This window comes from Ornithorhynchus anatinus, chromosome 14 (genome assembly GCF_004115215.2).
Source record: "Ornithorhynchus anatinus isolate Pmale09 chromosome 14, mOrnAna1.pri.v4, whole genome shotgun sequence".
In the NCBI taxonomy this organism is placed as follows: Eukaryota; Metazoa; Chordata; class Mammalia; order Monotremata; family Ornithorhynchidae; genus Ornithorhynchus; species Ornithorhynchus anatinus.
Window position 1 is genome coordinate 4385378 of NC_041741.1, and position 22564 is coordinate 4407941.

The 22564-nt window shown below is 44.4% G+C and overlaps 1 protein-coding gene across 3 annotated transcripts in view; it reads right to left on the minus strand.

The window, feature by feature from the left end:
• The window catches only part of ATL1 (atlastin GTPase 1), a 42260-nt gene that overhangs the window by 16961 nt on the left and 2735 nt on the right, over positions 1-22564 (minus strand). Inside the window, exons 2-8 of one of the 3 annotated variants that reach the window (XM_039914015.1) lie at positions 22115-22223; positions 16562-16769; positions 7103-7350; positions 5119-5253; positions 3869-3973; positions 2715-2765; positions 366-422 (exon numbers count right to left, since the gene is read on the minus strand). In XM_039914015.1, the coding sequence (XP_039769949.1) occupies positions 366-422; positions 2715-2765; positions 3869-3973; positions 5119-5253; positions 7103-7350; positions 16562-16595 (630 nt within the window). In that variant the 5' untranslated portion in view covers positions 16596-16769; positions 22115-22223. Of the gene's footprint in view, positions 1-365; positions 423-2714; positions 2766-3868; positions 3974-5118; positions 5254-7102; positions 7351-16561; positions 16770-22114; positions 22341-22564 lie in introns of those variants that run through there. The other 2 variants (XM_029078660.2, XM_029078659.2) reach the window with 2 other exon arrangements.

The following is a 22564-nucleotide window of genomic DNA, read 5'->3' on the forward strand; positions in this document are numbered from 1 at the left end:
CACGGGGCTGGGGTTCACCCAGTTCTGCAGCGAGCTTGACAACACAATATCAAAATGTTGCCCTGTCTCCCATGGCCTCGGTTGGGTTTGGGGGTCTGCTGAAGGCTCTGGATCATGGTCCCTCCGACTCTCATTTCTAGCCTCTCCCCTGAGCATTTCTGATTTAGAGGATCAATGACAGAAGGATGGAGAGAGGAATTGAAGAGATTAAAAATCAAGATTTCACCTTGCTTGAGAATGGTTTCAGGGTTTCACAGATTAGTCAAATTGACCCTTCCTCCCTCCTCAGTCACTCCACCCACCTGGGGTGTGAAGATCTCTGATTTCACACTGGTCACTGGTACAAGGTCTTCCCCCATACTAACCTGAAATGGTTTCAGAAACGTCTCCTCCATGGCTAGTCTGCCATATTCGGTGAAAAGCTATGAAACAAAACAAATGCAATTTCATGTCATTATAAACTACTTCCTTTCAATCCCTCAATTCAATCAATCAATTATATTTATTGAGTGCTTATTGTGGGCAGAGCGCTGTTCTAAGCGTTTAGGATGAGTAGACTGTAACAGAATGGTAAACACATGCCCTGCCCACCATGGGCTTATAGTCAATCCATAATGTTTATTGAGCACCTACTGTGTGCAGAATATTTAGTCATCTAGTACTGAGCACATACGACGGAGTTAGTAATAATAATTATGATGTTGGTATTTGTTAAGTGCTTACTATGTGCAGAGCACTGTTCTAAGCGCTGGGGTAGGCACAAGGGAATCAGGTTGTCCCACGTGGGGCTCACAGTCTTAATCCCCATTTTACAGATGAGGTAACTGAGGCACAGAGAAGTTAAGTGATTTGCCCAAAGCCACACAGATGGCAAGCGGCGGAGCTGGGATTAGAACCCTTGACCTCTGACTCCCAAGCCCGGGCTCTTTCCACTGAGCCACGCTGCTTCTCAGACATGATGCCCGCCCTCAAGGAGCTCACAGTCTGTATTCTTCCCTTCTGCTCAATTTTCTTTGACACCAAGTTTTTTATAAAATGAAGGTAGATACTTGTTTGGGGAATGATGGATTTGTTTCAGAGTTAGCCACAGGCCTGGGCACTTCTGATTATTTAAATACATTTTCTGGACTTCCAGGATAGGAAGAGGGCAGGGTCCAAACAATAATACGATAACAATAACAAGGCAGAGACGGGCTCAAGCCAGGATTAGCTGGGGTGTTTCTTCTTCCAGACCAGGGAGTGCCTATCCTTTACAAACACTTGGTAGAGTGTAATAGAAGTAAAAGAAGTACTCTCAAGTACCCTCTTACATTTCTCTTCCTTCTCCCCTCTTTTCCACCCTTTTTTTTCCTGCTCCCCTTATAGCTAGATGCAATTCTTATATGACTGCAATTCTTATATGACCTTACCTAAGAACTCCACCCATGTTTTATGAGAAAGTATGCCCCCAAAAGTGGTGCAATTATACAAATAAATGCGGTATTCTTGATGTCTAAACTGTAATGGCTCAAAAGAAGGAACCAAAAAAACCATTTTTACATGAGTACAAGTAACAGAAAAGACTTGCTGGTTATCTTTCCTGATTTCAACTTTTTTTCTCAAAGTCTACAACCTTGACTAGAATAGGATTATATACACCCAGTTCTAGAACCAGACGGCCGTGTTCTCACAAAACCTCATGTTAAGGAAAACTCATGGTGTAGCAGCCCCCCTCCCCATTCCATGTTAGTGCTGCTGACACGCACACACCCCAGGTAGTTCCTTCGATACCTCAGCAGGTCTGAGCCTAAACTGGCCTGCATATTTGGAAGAATGTTCCCTAATATCATTCTAGCTTAAACATGCGAGAGAGAGAGAGTGTGTATGCTACAATTTTGAAGCTGATGCTATCAAAGGCGAGATCCTACCCATATGTGCAGGTGTAGCTGAAGAAGCCATAACACACACACCACAACAGCTGGACTTAAAGGTTTCGATAGGTTATCTTTTCTAGATACTCGGGAACACCCAGATAGAGTAGCAATACATGGTGGAATGTTTCAATCCCAAGTATACAAGCTAAATGACAACGAGGGAATTATTTTTTATCATCATCCTCATCTTGAAAAGACACAACACTAAAATGGTGAACACAACCTTAGAAAATAGGGCTGACAAACTGAAAGGCCAAAATCAGTTGTTTTGCTCTTTAAGCCTGACCAGCCTTTGCAATGTGTCAAAAGTACAACAAGCGTTTGGAATCATCGTCCAGTCCTAACTTTACTAAGGTAATACTCATTATTCTATTTTTTAAATTTTATTTGAAATGCATTTCCCTACCTCTAACCTCCACAATGAACATCACCACATTTAAACTAAATTCAGAAACTACAATTTTACAGTGGTGGAGGAGGAGGAGAACTTGCTATTGAGTGCAAAGTTAGATGCTTTTTTATGACTTCTGGAGATTAACCAAGTAGAGCCGTGTTTACAGAAAGGCAGAGAATCCTGGAGACTGGTCATTTTCCAGAAAATGTCTGCACTGTTTCTTGAGCTTCATGAAAACATTATCCCTTTTTAGGGTTTAAAGAGGGTCTGTGTGGGTTTGTGATCAATCAATTCATTAACATATTGAGGGTTCACTGTGTGCAGAGCACTGTACTAAGTGTTTGGCAGAGAACTATACTATAGAATAGTAGATACTATCCCTGCCCACAAAGAGCTTTCAGAAATACCTGTAAGTGCTGTAGGTCATCTTCCTGGACATTCTGGGATAGGTTGTAGACCTTGGTTAAAAAACAAAGTAAAATCAGGAAAGATGACAAGCTGTTCCCCCTCATACTTGGCCTTTCTTTCTCCTTTTCTCCTTTTGCTGTGGAACCTCTCGGCTGACCCAAACTCCCTGTTTTTGCATGTTCTCGTTACATTCTCATTACTTATAGTCCTTAAGAGGGAAGTCAAGGAGAAGCTGTCGATGAACGCCTAGTGGATAAAAGTTTCCTGCAGCACCTCTGCCCCAGCTCTAGCTCTTTTGGAAGGGTTAATGGAAGCATCTTATTTTCCTAATGAAACATCAGCCCACCAACAAACGGTTTCACAGACTGCAGTCAATTTTATTCTGGCCTAGTTGAAAAGTTTTCTTCTACCTCTTCTTGTGAGCAAAGGTATGGGTTTCAAACTAGCCCAACAGATTTCTGGGTGATCATTTACACACCCTCACGCACCAGGGAATTCAACCTCCCTTTTTAATGCACCACTGCAGAGAGACCGAGTGAGAGATTTTAGAGATTTTACTCCTTTCGTGTGTGTGTGTATAAGGGTATATGTACATGTGTATGTGTGTGTTTGTGTATATAAATATTATATAATGCTGCCCTTCAGGGTTCAAAAATGCTACAGACCAGTCAACAATATTTACTGAGTGTGGCACACTGTAATAAGCACTTGGGCGAGTACAAATGAATTAGATAACATGATCTGTGCCATCAAGTAGCTTACAGTCTGGCAGGAAGATATATCTGTGTGTTTGAATGTGGCTAGTAAGGCCAGTGTGTGAGTGGTCCCATAGCTTACTATTGTATCAATCATATTTATTGTATAAAACACTGTACTAAGTGTTTGGAGAGTACAATACAACAGAGTTGGTAAATACATTCTCTGCCCATGAGTGAACTCCAGTCTTGCCCAATGCCACGCTACCAATTTCATTACTTTCTACTTCTTTTAAATCTCATGAAATGGTTTATCCATTCTACCTTGATGCCCACTTCTGTTGCTCTGCCTCCTCCTACCCTGAACCCAGTCATCACCTCCCTTCGGAAACTTCTTTTCTGTTTGGGGACAACCCTTCAGCAACTGTAACAACAGGAACGACATGTTGTCTTGGTACCTGGATTGAGCTGATCATGGTGCTAAGGGCAAATACTGTAGCGGAATCCCTCAGAGTTGATTGGCTATCAAAAGTCCCCTGAGTGTCCATCAGTAATACGGCAACCTGCAGGCAAAAGAGTGATCAATCAACTGTATTTATTATGCACCTACTGTGTGCAGAACACTGCTCTGAGTACTTGGGAAATATCCCATATGTTTTTATGAGAAGCATGGGCTGTCTAAATTATCCAGTTCTTAGCTGGAAGAATAACAGAAACAAAACCGTCACTGCCATCAGAAGACAGGTGATTAGGCTCAGGCTGGGCTCAAAATCTACCTCCCTGTTCTCCACATCTCACATCTTGCAAAGGCTCAATGATCTCCCTCTCTCTCTCTCTCTCTCTCTCTCACACACACACACACACACACACACACACACACACACACGCACGGTCAATGTGCAGACTATAATATGTAGTGGAGTCCCACACAGGACCAATCACAGAGCTTGTAAGGTGATCGCCATGTTTGAGCAAGTCTTGAGTCCTGGAAGTCTCCCATCCCTAGATGTTGGGTTGAGAAAGTCCACTACAAAGTTTCTCCACCACAGTCAGCTTGGCCTCGAGTTAAGCTGAGTCCCTCAGGATTCCAGCCCAAGCAGGGCCTCTTGATTGACAACCTTATGTCCATGAACCCATCCTAGAAGTCACAAAGATCAGCACGACCAACTCTAACCCAGGTCCAGCAGCTGGGTTGAAACCAAGGCTGAAAAGCAGGATCCCCTCATTTTGCTTTTTTGATTTTTGCTTTGCCTAAGGAATGGCTTTCCATTTAAGTGGTGCTCTACTGGGGACAATGAAGAGGGAGCTGTCTTTACTCTTTCAGACTAATGCAATGTGGCTATTCATATTATTATTAACAATAATAATCATTATTTCCAATAACATTTGATTGACATTTAATTCATTTTAATAACAATAATATAGCATTTATTTAGCCCTTATTATGTGCCAAAACACTGTGCTAAGAGCTAAAGTGGATACCAGAAAATCAGATCAGATAGCATCCTTGTTCTATACATGGCTCACACTCTAAGAAGTAGGAAGAGGCAGGCATCTTATTCCCATTTTATAAATGAGGAAACTAAGGCCAAGAGAGCTTAAGTGACTTGCCCAAGGTCACACCACCAGACCAGGGGCAAGGCTGGGACTAGAACCCTGGTCTTCCTGTATTTAAATACTTTTGCTACATAGGCGATAAGTTGCATACCTTTTTACCATTGGGTTTATCGATCAGAAAAATTTCACTCCATATCTGAATGCCTGTGGTCTCTCGCTCAGATCCACCCCTCCATGAAAATCCAGTCAGTGGTTCGTTGTAATCTCCAACCCAGTCAACAGACTCCTAAGGAGAGAAACACCACCTTAGATTAAGAACTACATTTTTTTCCTTTCCCAGATTTCCTGAATGGCCCTTTCCAGTTCTCACTACTCCCACAAAGTGTCTTCCCACTGAGAGGCAAAATGTGAACAGTGAGTCTCTCACAGTGAACTAACTTCCAGTGTGAAACTTTTGTATGGAGAGTAAGTAGCTGCCAGCTTTTGGTAGGGCATATCAATGATATCCCCAAATTTAAAGACTCCCCAAAGTAAAAAGTACCTCGTAGTAGTAACCCAGGGATGAACTAGAAAACTAAAATTCTTCCAGGGCTGCAAAGTTTCTAAATCCGTTCCTATGACACCTAGTATTGTTATATGGCATTAAGTCTTTAAAGGTTTAGTAAAAGCTTACTGCGTGCTAAGTTCCAGGCTTGATACATGATCAGCCCAAACATCAAATAAATTGTGTTATCTTGGTGGATGACAATTCATTTTTGAAAGAGATTTTAGTGCAGATGTCCCATTCTTTGGTGTCAAACTTTAACTTGCTCAAACTTCTGAACTATTATTAAAAGTAAAATTGAAGGCAGAACTTGGCCTGAACAAACGGATGCTACTCTTCACCAAAGGCAAAATAGAAATCCATGTATTTCTTCTTTTGGCTACTCTTCCAGGCAGGCAACTTGGTCACATCATTTTTGTTTGATCAAAGACGTCTATTTTTTAAAAAGAAGTTCAGCCCAGGTGCTACGTAGTGTATAATTCTTAACTAATCTTTAAAGTGAATTTTTTCTTTTATGGCTTTTTAAGAAGTACATTTTGCTAAAAGTTTATAGTGAGTTACAGGTATGGCTTTTGTTTGCGCTACTTTTCCCCACTGGCAGCAAGCGTATTTTGAATGGCAAAAATTTGAAAAGGTAAATATTTTCTTACATAGCTCAAAGGCCCATCTGATGACAACCCTTGATCTATTATGCTCACGAAACAGATGTTTGTTACGGATGAGCTGTATCACAACTGTTCAAGAGACTCTCAAGTGCAAAAAAATAAAGAAATATAATTTTATTAACTCAGTGATTTTAGTGGCATAACAGACGTTGTAGTAAGTCTCCTTGCAGGGTTTCATTATGAGAGTCCATTGCTTCTGCTCCAAAACAGGACTCCAAGGCTCAGTGCATTGTCAGAAATGGAAGATGGGACAGAAAAGGGGAGGCCCTTGTTAATCATGAGCTCTTAATCTACCCTCTGTCTTCCATTCTTCTACTCTCCTCTTCACTACTTAACTTCCCTTTCAGCTGAAATCCCTCTGGCCTTTCTGATTCAGATATCCTCAGCCCTGTCTCCACCTCAATTAATCAATGGCATTCACTGAAGGCTTGTTGTGTGCAGAACACTGTATTATGCTCTTGTGAGAGCACAAAACAAAAGAATTGGTTATGTTCCACAAGGAGTTTATAGTCCAGAGCCGGAGACAAACATTAAAATAAATTACAGATATGTACATAAGTATTGTGGAGTTGAGGGTGGGGTGAATATCAAGCCATGTTCCTTGTAGTGCTTACATGCCCTTTCCATATAAGGCCAAGGAAATTAGGCCTGACCACGTATCATGGAGCAAATCAGTCTGTCTAGTTCATAAATAGAGAAACCTAAGGTAAAGCAACATCCAGAGAGTGTAGGGAATCAGCAGCAGCAGAGTTGTATGGGCAGAGAACTCCAAGGCAAGGAGTGGACCCCCAAAAGCGGTTAGAAGCAGCTGGGTTTGGGAAGAATATGATAATAAGAAAGAAAGGATGCACAACACCCAGGTTAAGAAACCAAACACCTGCAGTAGAGAAACAAGCAAGGGTTTTTCAGTGCACATTATGTCACACCTGGCTATACATGTATCGCAACATGAAGTCCATCAGAAAAGATTTTCCTTTCCTAAATGCTCCAGCCACAGACACCGCAACAACTTCTTTGTCCCTGACGGCCTCTGAGAGAAGAATCCGGTTCAGGGCAGTTTCATCCAGTTCAAAGGAGTGGTCATCTTTGACGATGAGGACCTGAACCGGCCCCGCCTTCTTCACAGGCTCTTCCTCTTCTGAACTCCACTCATAGACCTTTTCTGAAAACCCACCTGTTGAAACAAATAAGAACTGGTAGCCCCAGAACCCCCTGAGAGAGCGGGGTTCACACACCCAACTCTCAGATGGCCATCATAGCCATAACGCCATCTCTCCAGGCAGCACCAAATTCAGAAACGGGGCTTGAGGAGGAAGGGAGAGCGGGATGTAGAGTAACTACCTTAGACCCCATTTCAATAGTGGTCACGGGTTTGGAGGTTACCCCAACCCAACCCACCCACGGGAAGGCTGTTGCCAGCTCTAGCCCACCACTGTTCCCATGGACCACGGTGCCTTTTGTTACCCAAGTGTATATAGCAAGGTTTCCTACGTTAGCCTGCTTTTGAGGCTGGGGAGGCGGGAAGTCTATGCATAGATAGAAATCGTGACTTGTTAAGGGAGACACCCCACTGCCGTCCTTTGTGCTCTTCAAAAATCCCTCCCCAAGAGAATAGCTACGAGCCAGGTGCTGGTCCTAGAAAGGAGGTCAGCCACTGAGAACCATGGAGGGGCTGCAGAAAAACTCATAATTGCACCAAACTCAAATCACATATAGCAGTCAGAAACAGGACTTCTATTTAAAACCCATTTGCACCTCCAGTCCTTTAAGTGGCATACTTATAATAACTATTCTACAAAGAAAGGTGATTTTTTTCAGCCCATTTTTTCAGGTACCAAACACAAGTAGGCAAGGCTTTCTTTCCACTGCATCTTCAAGCTTTTTTTCTTTTAGTATTTGTTAAGGGCCTACTATATGCCAGGTACTGTACTAAGCGCTGGGGTAAATTCAAGCAAATCAAGTTGAACACAGTCCAAGACCCACATGGGACGCACAGTCTTAATCCCCGTTTTACAGATGAAGGAACTAAGGCAAAGAGAAGTTAAGTGACTGGCCCAAGGCCAGACAGCAGATAAGTGGCCGAGGTAGAATTAGAACCCAGGTCCTTCCTATTTAGAAGCAGCATGGGTTAGTGGAAAGAGCCTGGGCTTGGGAGTCAGAGGATGTGGGTTCTAAACCCGGTTCCGCCGTGTCTGTGTGACCTTGGGCAAGTCACTTCACTTCTCTGTGCCTCAGTTACCTCATCTGTAAAATGGGAATTAAGACCATGAGCCCCATGTGGGACAACCCGATTACTTTATGTCTACTCAAGTGCTTAGAACAGTGCCTAGCACATAGTGTTTAACAAATACCATTATTATTATTATTACCAGGCCAATGCTTAATCCACTAGGCCACATTGCTTCTTGCAATAAAGTGAATGGTAACAGCTTTATCCCAAGTTACTAATTCTTGTCGAGCATCCTTATGTCCTAGTAGATGCAGGTAGTTAACTATGCTGTTTACTAAGTGTTTACTACGTGCTACGCACTGGATTAGATACAAAAATATTTAAATTGCACACAACCCCTCTCCCCCGGAAGCTCACAATCTTAGAGGAAGGGAGACGAGGGATCTTATCCCCTTTTAATAATGATGAAACTCAGGCCCAGAGTGATTAAGTGCCACCTAAAGTCGCACAGCGGCTTTTCTTACCAAGGCAGAAAAAGAAAAGCTAAATTAAGGTTTCTACACCCCCAGATCTTCTGCCCCCAGAGGGTCCATCTTCATGCTAAACCTCGAGTTAAGGAAAACTCTCACTGTAGCATTCACCATGTCTGACGCTGAGACTGTTCACACAAGCTCTTCCTTCCCAACACCTCACAAGCTGTATCCAAAAAGGTTTGTCTTTTCAGATGAGCATTCCCTGCTTCCCGGGCTCTTATTCGCCAGAGCATCTCTTCCAAACAGTGATCAACTCCCAGGGAATCCTGGGAAATATAGCCCTTCAGTATCCTGGGAAACAGTCTCCTGAAAAGAGTTTCTGGAATATACTTTTTTTTTTTTACTCCTCAGTCTCCTTTGAGGCCTTCCACTGAGCATTACCGACAGGGATGAGAGAGAGCAAGTGGCTTCATACAAACCCTCGATACTAGGACAGTCAATTCGCCATGCAAGTCCTTTCTTTTTTATGGTATTTGTTGAGCGCTATGTGCCAAGCCCTGTACTAAGCGCTGGGGTAGATATGAGCTAAACAGGTTGGACACAGTCTTGATTCCCATTTTAGATTTGAAATGAGGCACAGATAAATTAAGCGACTTGCCCAAGGTCACTCAGCAGGCACGTGGTGGAGCCGGGATTAGAACCCAGGTCCTCTGACTCCCAGGCCTGTGCTCTTTGCGCTAGGCCACGCTGCTTCTTGGCCCCAAAGTCTCAGGACTGGGGTTCAGAAGGCTCCGTCATTGTCTCCCGTAAGGGACTGAATATTTAAACATCCAAACTCCTACCACCTGTGCTCCTCAAGAAGTGGAAGGGTAAATTTCACTCTGCTCTACTCTAAACTTCCACTGCTCTGATGTCACTACATAATAATGATGGTATTTTTAAAGTGCTTACTATGTGCCAAGCATTATTCTAAGCACTGATAATCAGACTATTAATTACCAAATGCCAGACTATTTTCACTTTTCCTGTCAGCTATGCCTTATTGATGGGATTTAAATAAGCATATTGGATCCCGCATCTTTTCTCCCCTCTGGAGCCTTACCAGTGGAGGACAAATTAAATAATAATTAGGTTAACTGTATTTACTAGTTGAAATGTTAGAGGCACTTGGCAGTGTAAAAACGTATCTGGTCCTTCACCACAAGTTACCAAAATTAAATCAGTTCCATATAGTCAGTCCTCCCAGCCCTGGCTGGGGGTTTCTCATCCAGCCATAAAAAGTATCCAGGGGTTCAGTTCATCTCAGGGTATCGAGGATCTTGCTGAAGCTGCTCTGGACAAGACCACCATCAGCAGTATTTACTGAAAGACCTGTAGTAAGCACTTGGGAGAGTACTACAGAAGTACCCTCTGCCCTCAGAAAATCCGGCAATCTGATGGCCAGTCCGCTTTCCCCGAACAACCTTACCCTCCCAAGAACCAGAAACTCTCCAGGGCTCTGGAAACGCCCAGCAAATACTACCGATTGCTAACAAGCGGATCTGAAAGCCAAGTGTACGTTGAAACGAGGGCCAAATCAGACCGTCTGGCAACCCCAGAGACTCTGGGATATGGCAGAGCAGATTCCAAAATGCCAAGGCCCAAGTTTTATAACACAGACACTTGCCACGTCGACAAAAGATTTTGATTCCTAGACGTAGGGTCAGAACACCGGAATGGGAGAGCCGGGCCCAAGGTTTAATTTTGGGGTCCTAATTCAATCATATTTATTGAACACTTACTGGGTGCAGAGCACTGTACTAAGCGCTTGGGAGAGTATAATATAACAATCAACAGACACATTCCCTACCCACAGTGTCCCAAATGGGAGACACTCTCCTAACATAAAGGAAAGAATTTTGCCCAGTTTCTCATAGTTAGTACAGTTCTCTGCACATAGTAAGCGCTCAATAAATACTATTGAATGAATAGTGACCTACATAGTTTAGTCACTGATTTGGAGGTGACAAAATTGAGCTGTGAGGTTCGGCCCAGAAGCCAAAGGGAGTGTCTTGCTTAGGAAATGACCTTGGCTCAGACCAGATTTACTGTCATCTTCATTAGTGACGTGAGGCTCTATGAAGGAGTGAATTGGTTGCACACAAACTTGAGATTAAATAGCACTGATCTGATCATCACTAAATTATAAACATGCAGTGGGAGCCTCAAGTTAAGACACAGAATTTAGCACAGTGCTTGCCACAAAGAAAATACTTAATAATTACTATCCTTTTCATCATCAAAGGAGGAATGTTGGGTACTTCGAGATGGCTGAGAGAGCGAGAAGGGTTTACAAGAGTTGGGGAATGAAACCACTGAGAAGAGGCTAACAGAATAGGGATTACTCCCTGCGAAGAGAAGTCTCTTGGGGTTGTAGGAGAATCCTTAGGAAGATGAAGTATGCGAACCATTACTATTGGTGAATGCTGAGCACCTTCTCAGGACAGTGACCTCGGAAGTCTCCATCTCTCTTGAAGACCTAATAAAATGAAATGGGTTTCAACCCTACAGGAATTCATTTTAGATCTAAAAATTCCCTGACCCAGGCACTATGACAACTTTATCTGCTCTAGAGATGTCTGCAGATTTCATCTTGAATGTGGACATTTTGGCATTACAAATGCTCTATTAATATTGCACTGCCTCAAAGAAAAGGAGCCACTAGGCACTGCAATGTAGTTTACTATGTGGTAAACTAGAAATCCCTAGGGTTTAGAACATATCCTCCCTAGACTGTAAACTGATTGTGCACAGGTAATGTGTCTGCTAACTGTTGAACTCCCCCAAGTGCTCAGTACAGTGTTCTGTACACAGTAAGCGCTCAATAAATACTATTGAATTGAATTGAATAAGCACTCAATAAATACCATTGATTGATAGATTGATCTCAATGTTCTGGAGATTCATGTGGGAGAGAGGGTCTCCATTTTCTTGCTAGAATTGAATAAAGAATCCTGCTCTCCAACCATCCAATAAGGATAAGAAAAGCAAATGATGAAATGAGTCGTATGGAAAGCCATTATAAGACAACAAACAAAAAAAGGCACAGCACCTAGGAAACAGTTTCTTGGCAACTGGAGTTAAGAGGACAGCAGCTAACAAGTCTCATTCTAACAGTGTGACATGAAGGGAATAAGAGAGGAGAAAAATTTGTTTCTGGGGCAGGGTTAGAAAGAAAGACTGGATTACAAAAGAATACACAATATACAACAAAGACTGGAATACAAAAGTACCAGCCTTCCTATTAAAGGGAAAAATGGAATTTAAAAAATGGAAGGGAAGAACTTCCACAAAAGCCCATGGGAAAGGTTTAGATGGCTGCTGACCATCAGACGGAATCTCAAAAGGAAAAGACACCTGACAGCCCATTCTTCCCATCTCAAATTAGTGAGCAGATAGGCTCTAAATTGGGCAATGGATACTCCAAAAGAAGGAGGAGATACCCAAGTCCAAGAACAAGCTTATATTCTAAATGATACCAAGGAAATGCTTGGGTTCAGAGAACTGGAACTGGGTTCAAGTGTAGTTAGTACGTAATCTTCTCCATCAACTCTGGCTCCATTTCAAGACATTTCTAATTGGTCTATGGTTTGCGAAGTGCACAAAGCCAAATTCACTAGAGAAGGGTTTTTTTTTAAGTCATAATGATGCTAAGACCTCAAGCAATTTGGCTTCTGGGAAGTTGTAAAATGTATTAACTCACCCTGTAGGTAAAGTCAGCCGTGGGCTGAAGCGCACATAAAGTTCACCATCAGTGGCAACATCTTTGAACTGGAAGGGCAAATATAAAAAGGTAACGGATCACAAGTGCCCTGCCACTTTATCATGACTCTGATAAAGCATCCGGGTCAATGAGATAAACCTGACAAGAAAGTGGAGGATGAAGTGGCTCAGAAGACGGACATCAGTTTCCCAAATCAGGGGTTTGTCCAAACGCTGAAAGACTTCAGACCTTACTGGGATGATGTGTGATTCTCCACAGCAAAGCCAAGCAACGCCGCTCCTCTAGAGCCAGTTTGCTCGCTGGGCCCTATCTTGTCTATCTCGCCACTGACCCCTTTCCCACATCCTCCCGCTAGCCTGGAACTCCCTCCCTCTCCACATACACCAGACCACCACTCTCTCCACCTTCAAAGAATTACTAAGGTCACATTTCATTCAAGAGGCTTCCCCGGATTAAGACCTCTTTTCCCAGCTCGCTCTCCTTTCTGCATCCAATATGCACTCGGATCTATGACCTTTGGACATTTGATATCTGCCCCACTCCAAACCGCAAAGCACTTATGTAAATATTTTTATATTATATATTCTAAGTTACTTATTTATTCATATTAATGCCCATCTCCCCCTCTAGATTACAAGCTCATTACAGGCGGGGAGCGTGTCTGCTAATTCTGTTGTATCGTTCTCTCTCAAGCTCTTAGTATAGTGTTCTGCACACAGTGAGTGCTCAATAAATATCACTGATTGAATGATTGGGCAGGAAACATTTTCTGTACAAACTAAAACATGCACAGAAAGAGGTTAGGTGGGTCAAGTCCCCTACCAAGGAGAAATTCTTGATGTCCAAGCCCAAGGAACAAGTATTGCCAGGTTGGCAAATTAATAAATACCATTTCAGCTTTATAACATATCACTTCCAAATTTACTACACTAGCTTCCTTTAGGAGAAGCTGAGAAGCAGCATGGTTTAGTGGATAGAGCATGGACCTGAGAGTCAAAAGGACTTGGGTTCTAATCCCGGCTCTGTCACATCTGCTATGTGACCTTGGGCACGTCACTTCACATCTCTGGGCCTCACTTACCTCATCTGTAAAATGGGGATTAAGAGGGTGAGCCCCATGTGGGACAGGGACTGTGTCTAACCTGATTAACTTGTATGTACCCCAGTGCTTAGAAGAGTGTTTGGCACATAATAAGTGCTTAATACCCTAATTATTATTACTATTTATGGTACTAGCTCCACAACTGTGGGTGGTGCTTACAGAAGCCATGGGAAAATAGGGAAACCATGTTTAAAAACCATAATGGTGGGAGGGGAGAAGAGTTTAAAGAGGATGGAGGGAGTTAACTGATCATCAGGCAGAGTCACCAGGGTGGTTGACAGGTCCCATTTGAATTCCATTGAAGTAAAAGCTGGCTACCCTTTCTTTGAACACGACTGAACCAAAACACATTAATACAGCTATTATTATTATTACTAAAATACTTAACCATTTAATATGTGCCAAACACTGTTCTTAGCACTGGGGTAGATAGATACAAATTAATCAGGTTGATTAACTTGATTAGAGGGAGGACCCAATCCCCATTTTACAGATGAGGTAACTGAGGCCTAGAAAAGTTAAGTGACTTGCCTAAGGTTACACAGCAAGGATTAGAACCCAGGTCCTCTGACTCCCAGGTCCATGAACTTTCCACTAGGCCATGCTGCTTCTCATTACATTAATTATCAATAGCTGGTTTGGGTCCTCCATTCTGGGTAATTTTGGTAAAAAAAATAAATGACAACCACCCATTTATACTATTCCTGTAAGAAAACCACTTCCAACAAAATAAAGTTTTCAAAAACCACTGGCATTTTAAGTCTGAAGACCACCTAGACTCAGTTTCACCTCTAGTAGCCCTACTTGTTCACAGCCATTCCAAACTGGAGATCTGAGGAAGATTCTTTAGGTGGAAGGGAAGCCACTCAAATGAAGTTTTTCACTTTGACCCTTTCCCTGACTCTGCCCTGTTATCTCATTGTCTTGTGAAACAAAACTCAACCAGAATCTTCTGGTTCTTAAAGACCTTGTGAGGCTTCAAGACTAAGAACCTACATGAAATAATAGAACCTGCATGAGTAATTGTGGTGCTAGTGGCTTTTGCAGTGCCAGTTGCATTCTCATCCCTGCCAGCCACGTTCCTACTGGGGGCATGGAGAGCAAGGAGTCAGCAGGCGGCGAGGGACATAGCACGCTACGAAGTACAAGTACAGTATTCACCCACCTTAGCCAGCTACAAGGAGAACTGGGTCTAGAAATCAGGTCTTCTGATTCCCAGAGCAGTGTTCTTTCCAATACACCAATGGCAGGACTTATAATATTTAGTAAGACCAAACTGGGTGCTAAGCACTAGGAAGGCACAAGAAAATCAGACTGGACACAGTCTCCATAAGCTAGTCTCAACGCAGATGAACTAAAGAATCTCACCAGGGAAAAGTCTCTCTCCTGACCCTGGGAATGTTCCCACACTGACACCCGACAACGTAAAAATCTCCTGAGGAGGATTCTTTCAAAAAGCCTAGAAGGTAGGCCCAAAACAAAATGTACATGATACCAGACTTTATGCTCAGAAAGGACCTAGCAGCCCCTGCTACGTTTGCTGAAGGTAGGGGTGTCGAAGGTTATTTTGAGAGGAATTCTCAGGCCTAAAGTAACACTGCAACCACATCGTCTCCTCCAAGAGATAGGGGTGTTCCTCTATCAATGCCAGATATGACATCCCCTTCCTCCCTTAAGATGTCCCTCTTCAGGCACCATATATGAGGTCTTGCGAGATCTCCCTCACCAATTAGGCCCTGCCTCAATCAGGAGAGTGTGGGGGTTCAGGGGAGGGCCCAAGAAATTCCAAAACCCAAGAACCGCAAAAACAAGAAGATTATTTTTAAAGGCGGGGGTAGCGGGGGTGTTCACTGCCTGTGGGTTCACCTCCTAAACTAGGGCCCAGACCCATGGTTGGGTATGAAGTGAACAACGGGGTTTTCCCTAGGGCGGAACCTAAAATACCGGGGGAGAAGGAGCAGCTGCTGTGCTGCAGGAGGAGAGGGGGAGGAGATGGCGATGCCGGAGGGGCTGGGGTTGTAACGGGCTCGTCCTCTCCAGGGCACGGGGTGGGAGTGGGGTGGGGGGCCTGGCACTGCCCAGAGATGCCCCGAGGTTGATCCTCCGGCTCCAGGTTCTCGTCCCTCCGGGTCCGGGGAGGCAGGGGTGGGAAGGGTCGGGAGGGGTGCCGGGATTCCCGCGTGATCCGGGAAAGGCAAGCGCATCACCCCGGACCCACTCAGGGGCCCAGAGGTGGACAAGAAGGAGGAGGAGGAAGAGGAGGGGGTGTGTGTGTATGTGTTGGGGGGTCTCCCGGCAGGCGGCCCCCTCCCCTTTCGGCTTGGCGGGGGAGAGAGTGGGTGGCCATTGTTCCCGGGCCCCTCCCCTGGGGAAGGAGGAAGGAGGAGAGGGAGGCAGGGCAGGCAGGTGACCGCCCCCGGCCCACTGTCCGTCCGCACATCCCAGGGCTCCCCCGCGGCCGGGACCAGCAGGAGGAGGAGGAGGAGAACCAGGGGGAGGAGGAGAACCGGGGGGGGGGGGGGGAGGACCAGGAGGGGCAGGGGGAGCAGGAGCCGCCCCCAGCTCGGCCGGAGCCCCCGGGGCAACCCTGCCGCAGCTGCTGTCCAAATGCTGGGGCGGAGGGCGACGGCCAGGGGGACGAGGAGGAGGAAGAGGAGGGGGAGGCTTTGAGGTCCCGGTTGCAGCAGCCCTTACAGTATGGAGCAGGCCGGGGGTCCGGAGGGGCGGGGTCCTCTCCGGGAAACACTTTTTTTTTTTAGCGCAGAAGCGAGTGGTCAGCCTGGACCCCGGCCCTCCTCCCCTCCGGACCCCCAGCTGGACCTCGGGGCAAAGAAAGGGAGCCAAGGGTGGAGCCCCCCGCCCCCGCCGCCCACCTACCCCAGCTGTTCCTGGCCCTGCGGTTCTTGGCCATGGCGGTCCGGGCCCCCTCCTCTTCCTCTGCTCCTCCTCCTCCTCTGCGGGGGCTGCGCGGGGTAAGGACTGGTTTGGCGGCGGCAGCTGCAGCAGCTCCTCTCTGCGACGGTGCACGGTGCGGTGCTGCACGGGGCTGCGGTGCACGGGGTTGCTGCTGCTGCTGCTGCTGCTGCTGCGGGAGGGGAGGGGAGATGGGGCGGGGAGGAGGAGGAGAAAGGGGACCAAGGGAGGTTCTTTGAGCTCAGCATCACCAGCCGGGCGTCCGACCAATGCCGGCCTCGCACCCTCCCACCGCAACCCACAGGGACACGCAACATCCTTCCGTCCCCAAACCCGCACCACCACCGCCACCAATAATAATGGTATTTCTTAAGCGCTTAGGATGTACCAAGCACTCTTCCAAGCGCTGGGAGAGATGCAAGGTCATTCATTCATTCAATAGTATTTATTGAGCGCTGACTATGTGCGGTGCACTGTACTAGTAATAATAATAATACTGTTGGTACTATGTGCAGAGCACTGTTCTGAGCGCAGGGGTAGATACAAGGTAATCAGGTTGCCCCACGTGAGGCTCACAGTCTTCACCCCCATTTTACAGATGAGGGAACTGAGGCACAGAGAAGTTAACTGACCTGCCCACAGTCACACAGCTGACAAGTGGCAGAGCCAGGATTAGAACACAGGTCCTTCTGCCTCCCCGTCCCGAGCCTCATGTGGGAGATGGACTGTGTCCAACCTATTTTTCCCTCAATGTTCTAAAAAATATATTCAAATATTATTCAAGCCTGCAAGTTAAGATAGTGCTTATGCAGCTGTGTTCTTAATCAACTAATAACAGAATATGTCTGTTTACTGTTGTACTCTCCCAAGCACTTAGTATGGTACTCTACACACAATAAGCGCTCAATAAATATGACCAAATGAATTGAGCTCCTACTGGGTGCAGAGCATTGTACTGTGTACTTGGGAGAGTACTCCTGCCCTCAAAGCACTTACAGTCTAAGTGGGAAGCTTATTTGTGAAAATAAAATGTAATAATTGTTTCAATACGAAATAAGGGGTTGCGTTCCAACCCCCTCTATCCAATTTCCTATAAATCTAAATATAGGAAATCGATGCTAAAGTGCTACTTTTAGAGAGGCTAAATAACTCTGATATAGAAAAAACACCCATACGTGATTCCAACAATGTGTATTATCTGATACATCCACAGTTCACCCATGTACACCCAGTTGTCTTTTCGAGGCAGTAGAGATCATCAGTTCTCCTATTACATGGGGGTTACATTCCTTTGAACCTCATTTAAAGAAAACTTGCATTTTAGTACATATGCCTGGACTGTTCCGGTGCACTTAATCGTCATACTTGTTAAGTACTCACTCTGTAGTAAGCACTGGGGTAACTACAGAATGATCAGGTGTGTCCCAAACAAGGCTCACAGTCTAATTAAGAAGGAGAACAGGTATTGAATCCCCATTTTACAGAAGAGGAAACTGAGGTCCAGATAAGTGACTTGCCCAAGGTAACACAGAAGGCAAGTGTCGGAGCCAGTAATAGACCTTAGGTCCTCTGACTCCCAGACCCATGCTCTTTCATGCTGCTTCTCCAACAATAAATGCAGTATTTGTTTAGTGCTCGCTATGTGCCAAACAACTGTACTGTACTGCACTGGGATAGATAAAATATAAGATCAGGCACAACCGTTTCATCTGACATCACATCACTTTCTAGCCAGAGAGCTGTATGGTGTCGGAAAAATTTCCCCTAATTCCCTAAGTGTTCTACACAAAAGGCACATGGAAAACTCCTATTATGGAAAAAGGATGAGTAGAATCAAAAGCCAACTGCAGTATCCCCTCTTCGACCGAGCTGCAACACTCACTCTGCACAGTCATTAAACCTTGATCCTTCGCGATTATATTTTGCCTTTCCATTCTTTATAAAACTACTCCCATGTGAATCCTCCCTAGTATTTGCAAACACTTGCTGTTAAAAAGCAAGTCATTCAAGAGTGAAACTGGCCATTTTGAAGCTGGTTACTGTGAAAAAGTGCTGTATTTGTGTTGAAAAATAACATCTCTTTAGAATTTAAAGTCAGCTCTAATGTGCTAAGGGAATGAGGCTCTCATTAATTGGCTTTTCCACACCAAATCAGAAGGCCTGAACATCAAACATTTTATTCTCAACTTGCAAAGGTGATCAACTTCTAGAATGCACACAAGACTATAAGAAGATTGTTTAACATGTGGCTCTGAACCCAAGTAAAGAAAAAAAAAAGAAAGCTAAATGAAAATCTACCATTCCACAAAACCTTGGAGCTCGGTGAGTATTTCCACTACGGGTTATTCCTGAAGATGTAGAAACTTTCATAATTAAAAAAAATAGAAAACAATAATTGGGGCACATGGGATGTTTTGCATTTCATATATTATACGGTTTCTTTTATGTTCACTGATTGCTACTAGAGGATGCTTTTATCTATCTCCTTAATACTCATCATACGAAACCCTAAGGCATTTGAGTAAAAAGAATTAAAAGAATAATTGAAATGAAATAATTCATTTCTCTACCTTGTAGCTCCCTGGATAGGAGGATGGTAGGAATCAGTATTTCATTGATGGAGCTACAGGTTTTCCCTTGAATTGTGAAATCAGCTCAATCCTCCTTTTCCTCCACTGTCATGGTTCTTGGTTCTCAGCCAGGGCTAGAAAGCCTTTTCTGTCAAGCACCACTTAAAAAGAGAATAGCGTGCAAGACACACTGATCCTGGGATCTTCCATCTGGAAGGCCGGGCAAGGCTAGTCTCGGAGATATCAGGACTGAGAATCCGGCCAAAGGAATCTCTTTGTTTTGGGGGTGGCCTAAGCAGCACCACTCGCACTCTGTGCCCGTTGTGTTCCCACCACAGCCTGGAGCATAACGACTGCACACGCCAAATGCATGCATAGGTTTTTATGTGCATCATCGTCATCGATGCTATTTACTGACTGCCCTCTGTGGGCACAGCACTGTACTAAGCGCTTGGGAGAGTACAATAGAGCAGAGTTGGTAGACGCATTCCCTGCCCACAGTTAGGTGACAGTCTAGACGGCTGCTCGGCACCACTGGCAACCAAAGTGACCACAGCATAGGGCTAATGCCATCCTAATGCCAAAACAGAATTAGCAGACACGTTCCCTGTCTCAAATTAGCTTAGTCTAGAGTACAGTGTTAAATTCTTAGTACAGTGCTTGGCACATAGTAGGTGCTCCATAAATACCATTGACTGATGGAGGGGAAGACAAACATTAATATAAATAAATAAGAAGAGGAATATCCGTTTGCAGCTTTCTTGGCCCAGGAAGCTGGAATGGAGCCAGGAGACCGAAGGCGAGAAGGGAGGGGGTCAATGGGGCTTACATACCATCTGGTGTTCTAGAAAGAACCCATAGGGGTCCTAGCTCTGTCCTTGAAAGGCAGGTCATGGTACTCTGCCACCATTTAAGAGCCTACCATCACTAAAATATTATAGCAAATATCATTGGAACAAAGAAAAACTAGTCTTAATTTCAGGTGACTGACATTTTAAATATTATCTCTAAAAGACAATCATATTGTACTTCATTCACCAGTAGCACTAAGGCATCTCTAGACTGTAAGCTCATTATGGGCAGGGAATGTGTCTCCTAATTCTGTTGTAGTGTACTCTCCAAGTGCTTAGTACAGTGCTCTGCACATAAGCACTCAATAAATATCATTGATTGATTATAATCTCACTTTAGTGGCCATTTTCATTCCTTTCCCTGATATCTCTCATTATATTGGAATTTGTGGGGGGGAAGCAATATTATATAAAAGCAGCGTGGCTCGTGGCAAGAGCCCGGGCTTGGGAGTCAGAGGTCATAGGTTCTAATCCCAGCTTCGCCACTTGCCGGCTGTGTGGCTTTGGGCAAATCACTTAACTTCTCTGTGCCTCAGTTACCTCATCTGTAAAATGGGGATTAAAACTGTGAGCCCCATGTGGGACAACCTGATCACCTTGTATCCCCGAGCACTTAGAATAGTGCTTTGCATGTAATAAGCGCTTAACAAATACCAACATTATTATAAAAGTCTTGTCACCAATAATTTTAGCATCACCGACAATCTTAGCACTGATACACTTCACTTACAAATTAGTTGGAACGGCTTAAAGCCAGTAACTTTTCCCTGCCTAATGCTCAAAAACAACTATTCTTCAAACTTTCCCATATTTGTCCCTCTTTTTGTGAGACCAAAGAGGGATTAAAATAGGGCTATAAGGAAACCTGGCAGTTACCTAAACCAAAACCCTAAGGGACTTCTTTGGAAAAGGGATTACAGAGAAGATAGAAAGTGGAAAGACCACAGGCCTGGGAGTCCAAGGACCTGGGTTAAATCCTGGATCCACTACTTACTTGCTGTATGCCCTTGGGTTAAATCACTTAACTTCTCTGTGCCTCAGTTCCCTTATCTGGAAAATGGGGATTCAACATCTGTTCTCTCTCCTACTTAGACTGTGAGCCCCGTGTGGGACCTAATTATCTTGTACCTACCCTAATGCTTAGTCCAGTGCTCGGCACACAGTAAGCACTTAAACACCACATTTTTTTTCCCTCGAGGCCTCTAAAATGGGGATTAAATACTCCTCCCTCCAACTTGGACTGTGAGACTTGTGTGGGATAGGGGTGGTGCCCAACCTGATAAACTTGTATCTACCCCAGCACTCCCAGATCTCCTGGGATCGATAATCAATAATAAAGGAAATAGTAGCCAAGAAATATGCCACAGATTAATGTTAGGGAGACTTGCTATGATGAGTCAGGGAAACAGTCATGAAATGTGCTAATGCCACAAAAATACAAATAGTCAACTCTATGGTGTTTCCAGTGACAACGTATGGATCCGAAAGCCAGACAGTGAAAAAACAGGATAGAAAGAACATCAATTCTTTTGAAATATGGTGTTGGAGAAGACTTTCACGAATACCACAGACTGCCTGAAAAACAAATGGATTTTGGAGCAAATTAAACCAAAGTGGTCTTTGGAAGGCCAAATGTCTCGACTTAGGTGAGCATATTTTGGACACATAATCAGGAGGACTAATTCTCTGGAGAAGACACTATTGCTAGGAAAAGTGCAGGGAAAATGTGGAAGAGGCAGACCGGCAGCTAGATGGATAGAGACCATAACAGTGATAACGGAGGAACCATGAGAAAGGTTGAGGACTATGGCAGAGAACAGGACGTTCTGCAGAAAGTATATCCAGGAATCGCTATGAATGAGAAATGACTTGATGACACTTAAATAATACGCCAGCACTTGAAACATAGTAAGCACTTAACAAGCACCAAAAATAGTCCCCCCAATTCCTCCAATGTCCAACAGGGGCAAGGGTCTTTTATGAAGAAAATTTTTCAGTCGCAAAACCCATCTGGGGCCTGAATCTGCACAATAGAGAGCCAACCTAATAGTAGCAATAACCTAGGCAGACAAAATGAACATTAGGGAGCAACTTACTTATTCTCACCTACAAACCAGGGATACTGCTCCCAGCACATTCACTGCTAGACAAAGACCATTTGGGCCTTTTGACTCTCTCAGCTCATCTTCTTCTTCCTGCTTCTACCTGGAGAGCAGAGGGATGGGGGTGAGGGTTCAAGTTCCAAGTGGTCTCCAGAATCCAGACAGACTGGTAGTGAGGAGGAAGGAGGAATAGGAAAGGCATTTGGGAAAGAAAATCATAGATCCACCAGCACATCCAGGCAGACACTATTAATCCAATTAGACACCCACAAAGAGGGCATAATTTAATGTCACAATCCCAGTTTGTAATTTGCCATCTCCACCACACTGAGTGGCTACATAAAGACTGTGATGCAAATCCCAGTCTCAGGAACTAACTAGCACTAATCCATCCCAACAAGCAACTGGTGGAATCTATGCCCTTTCCCCCACCTGCAGGGAGTT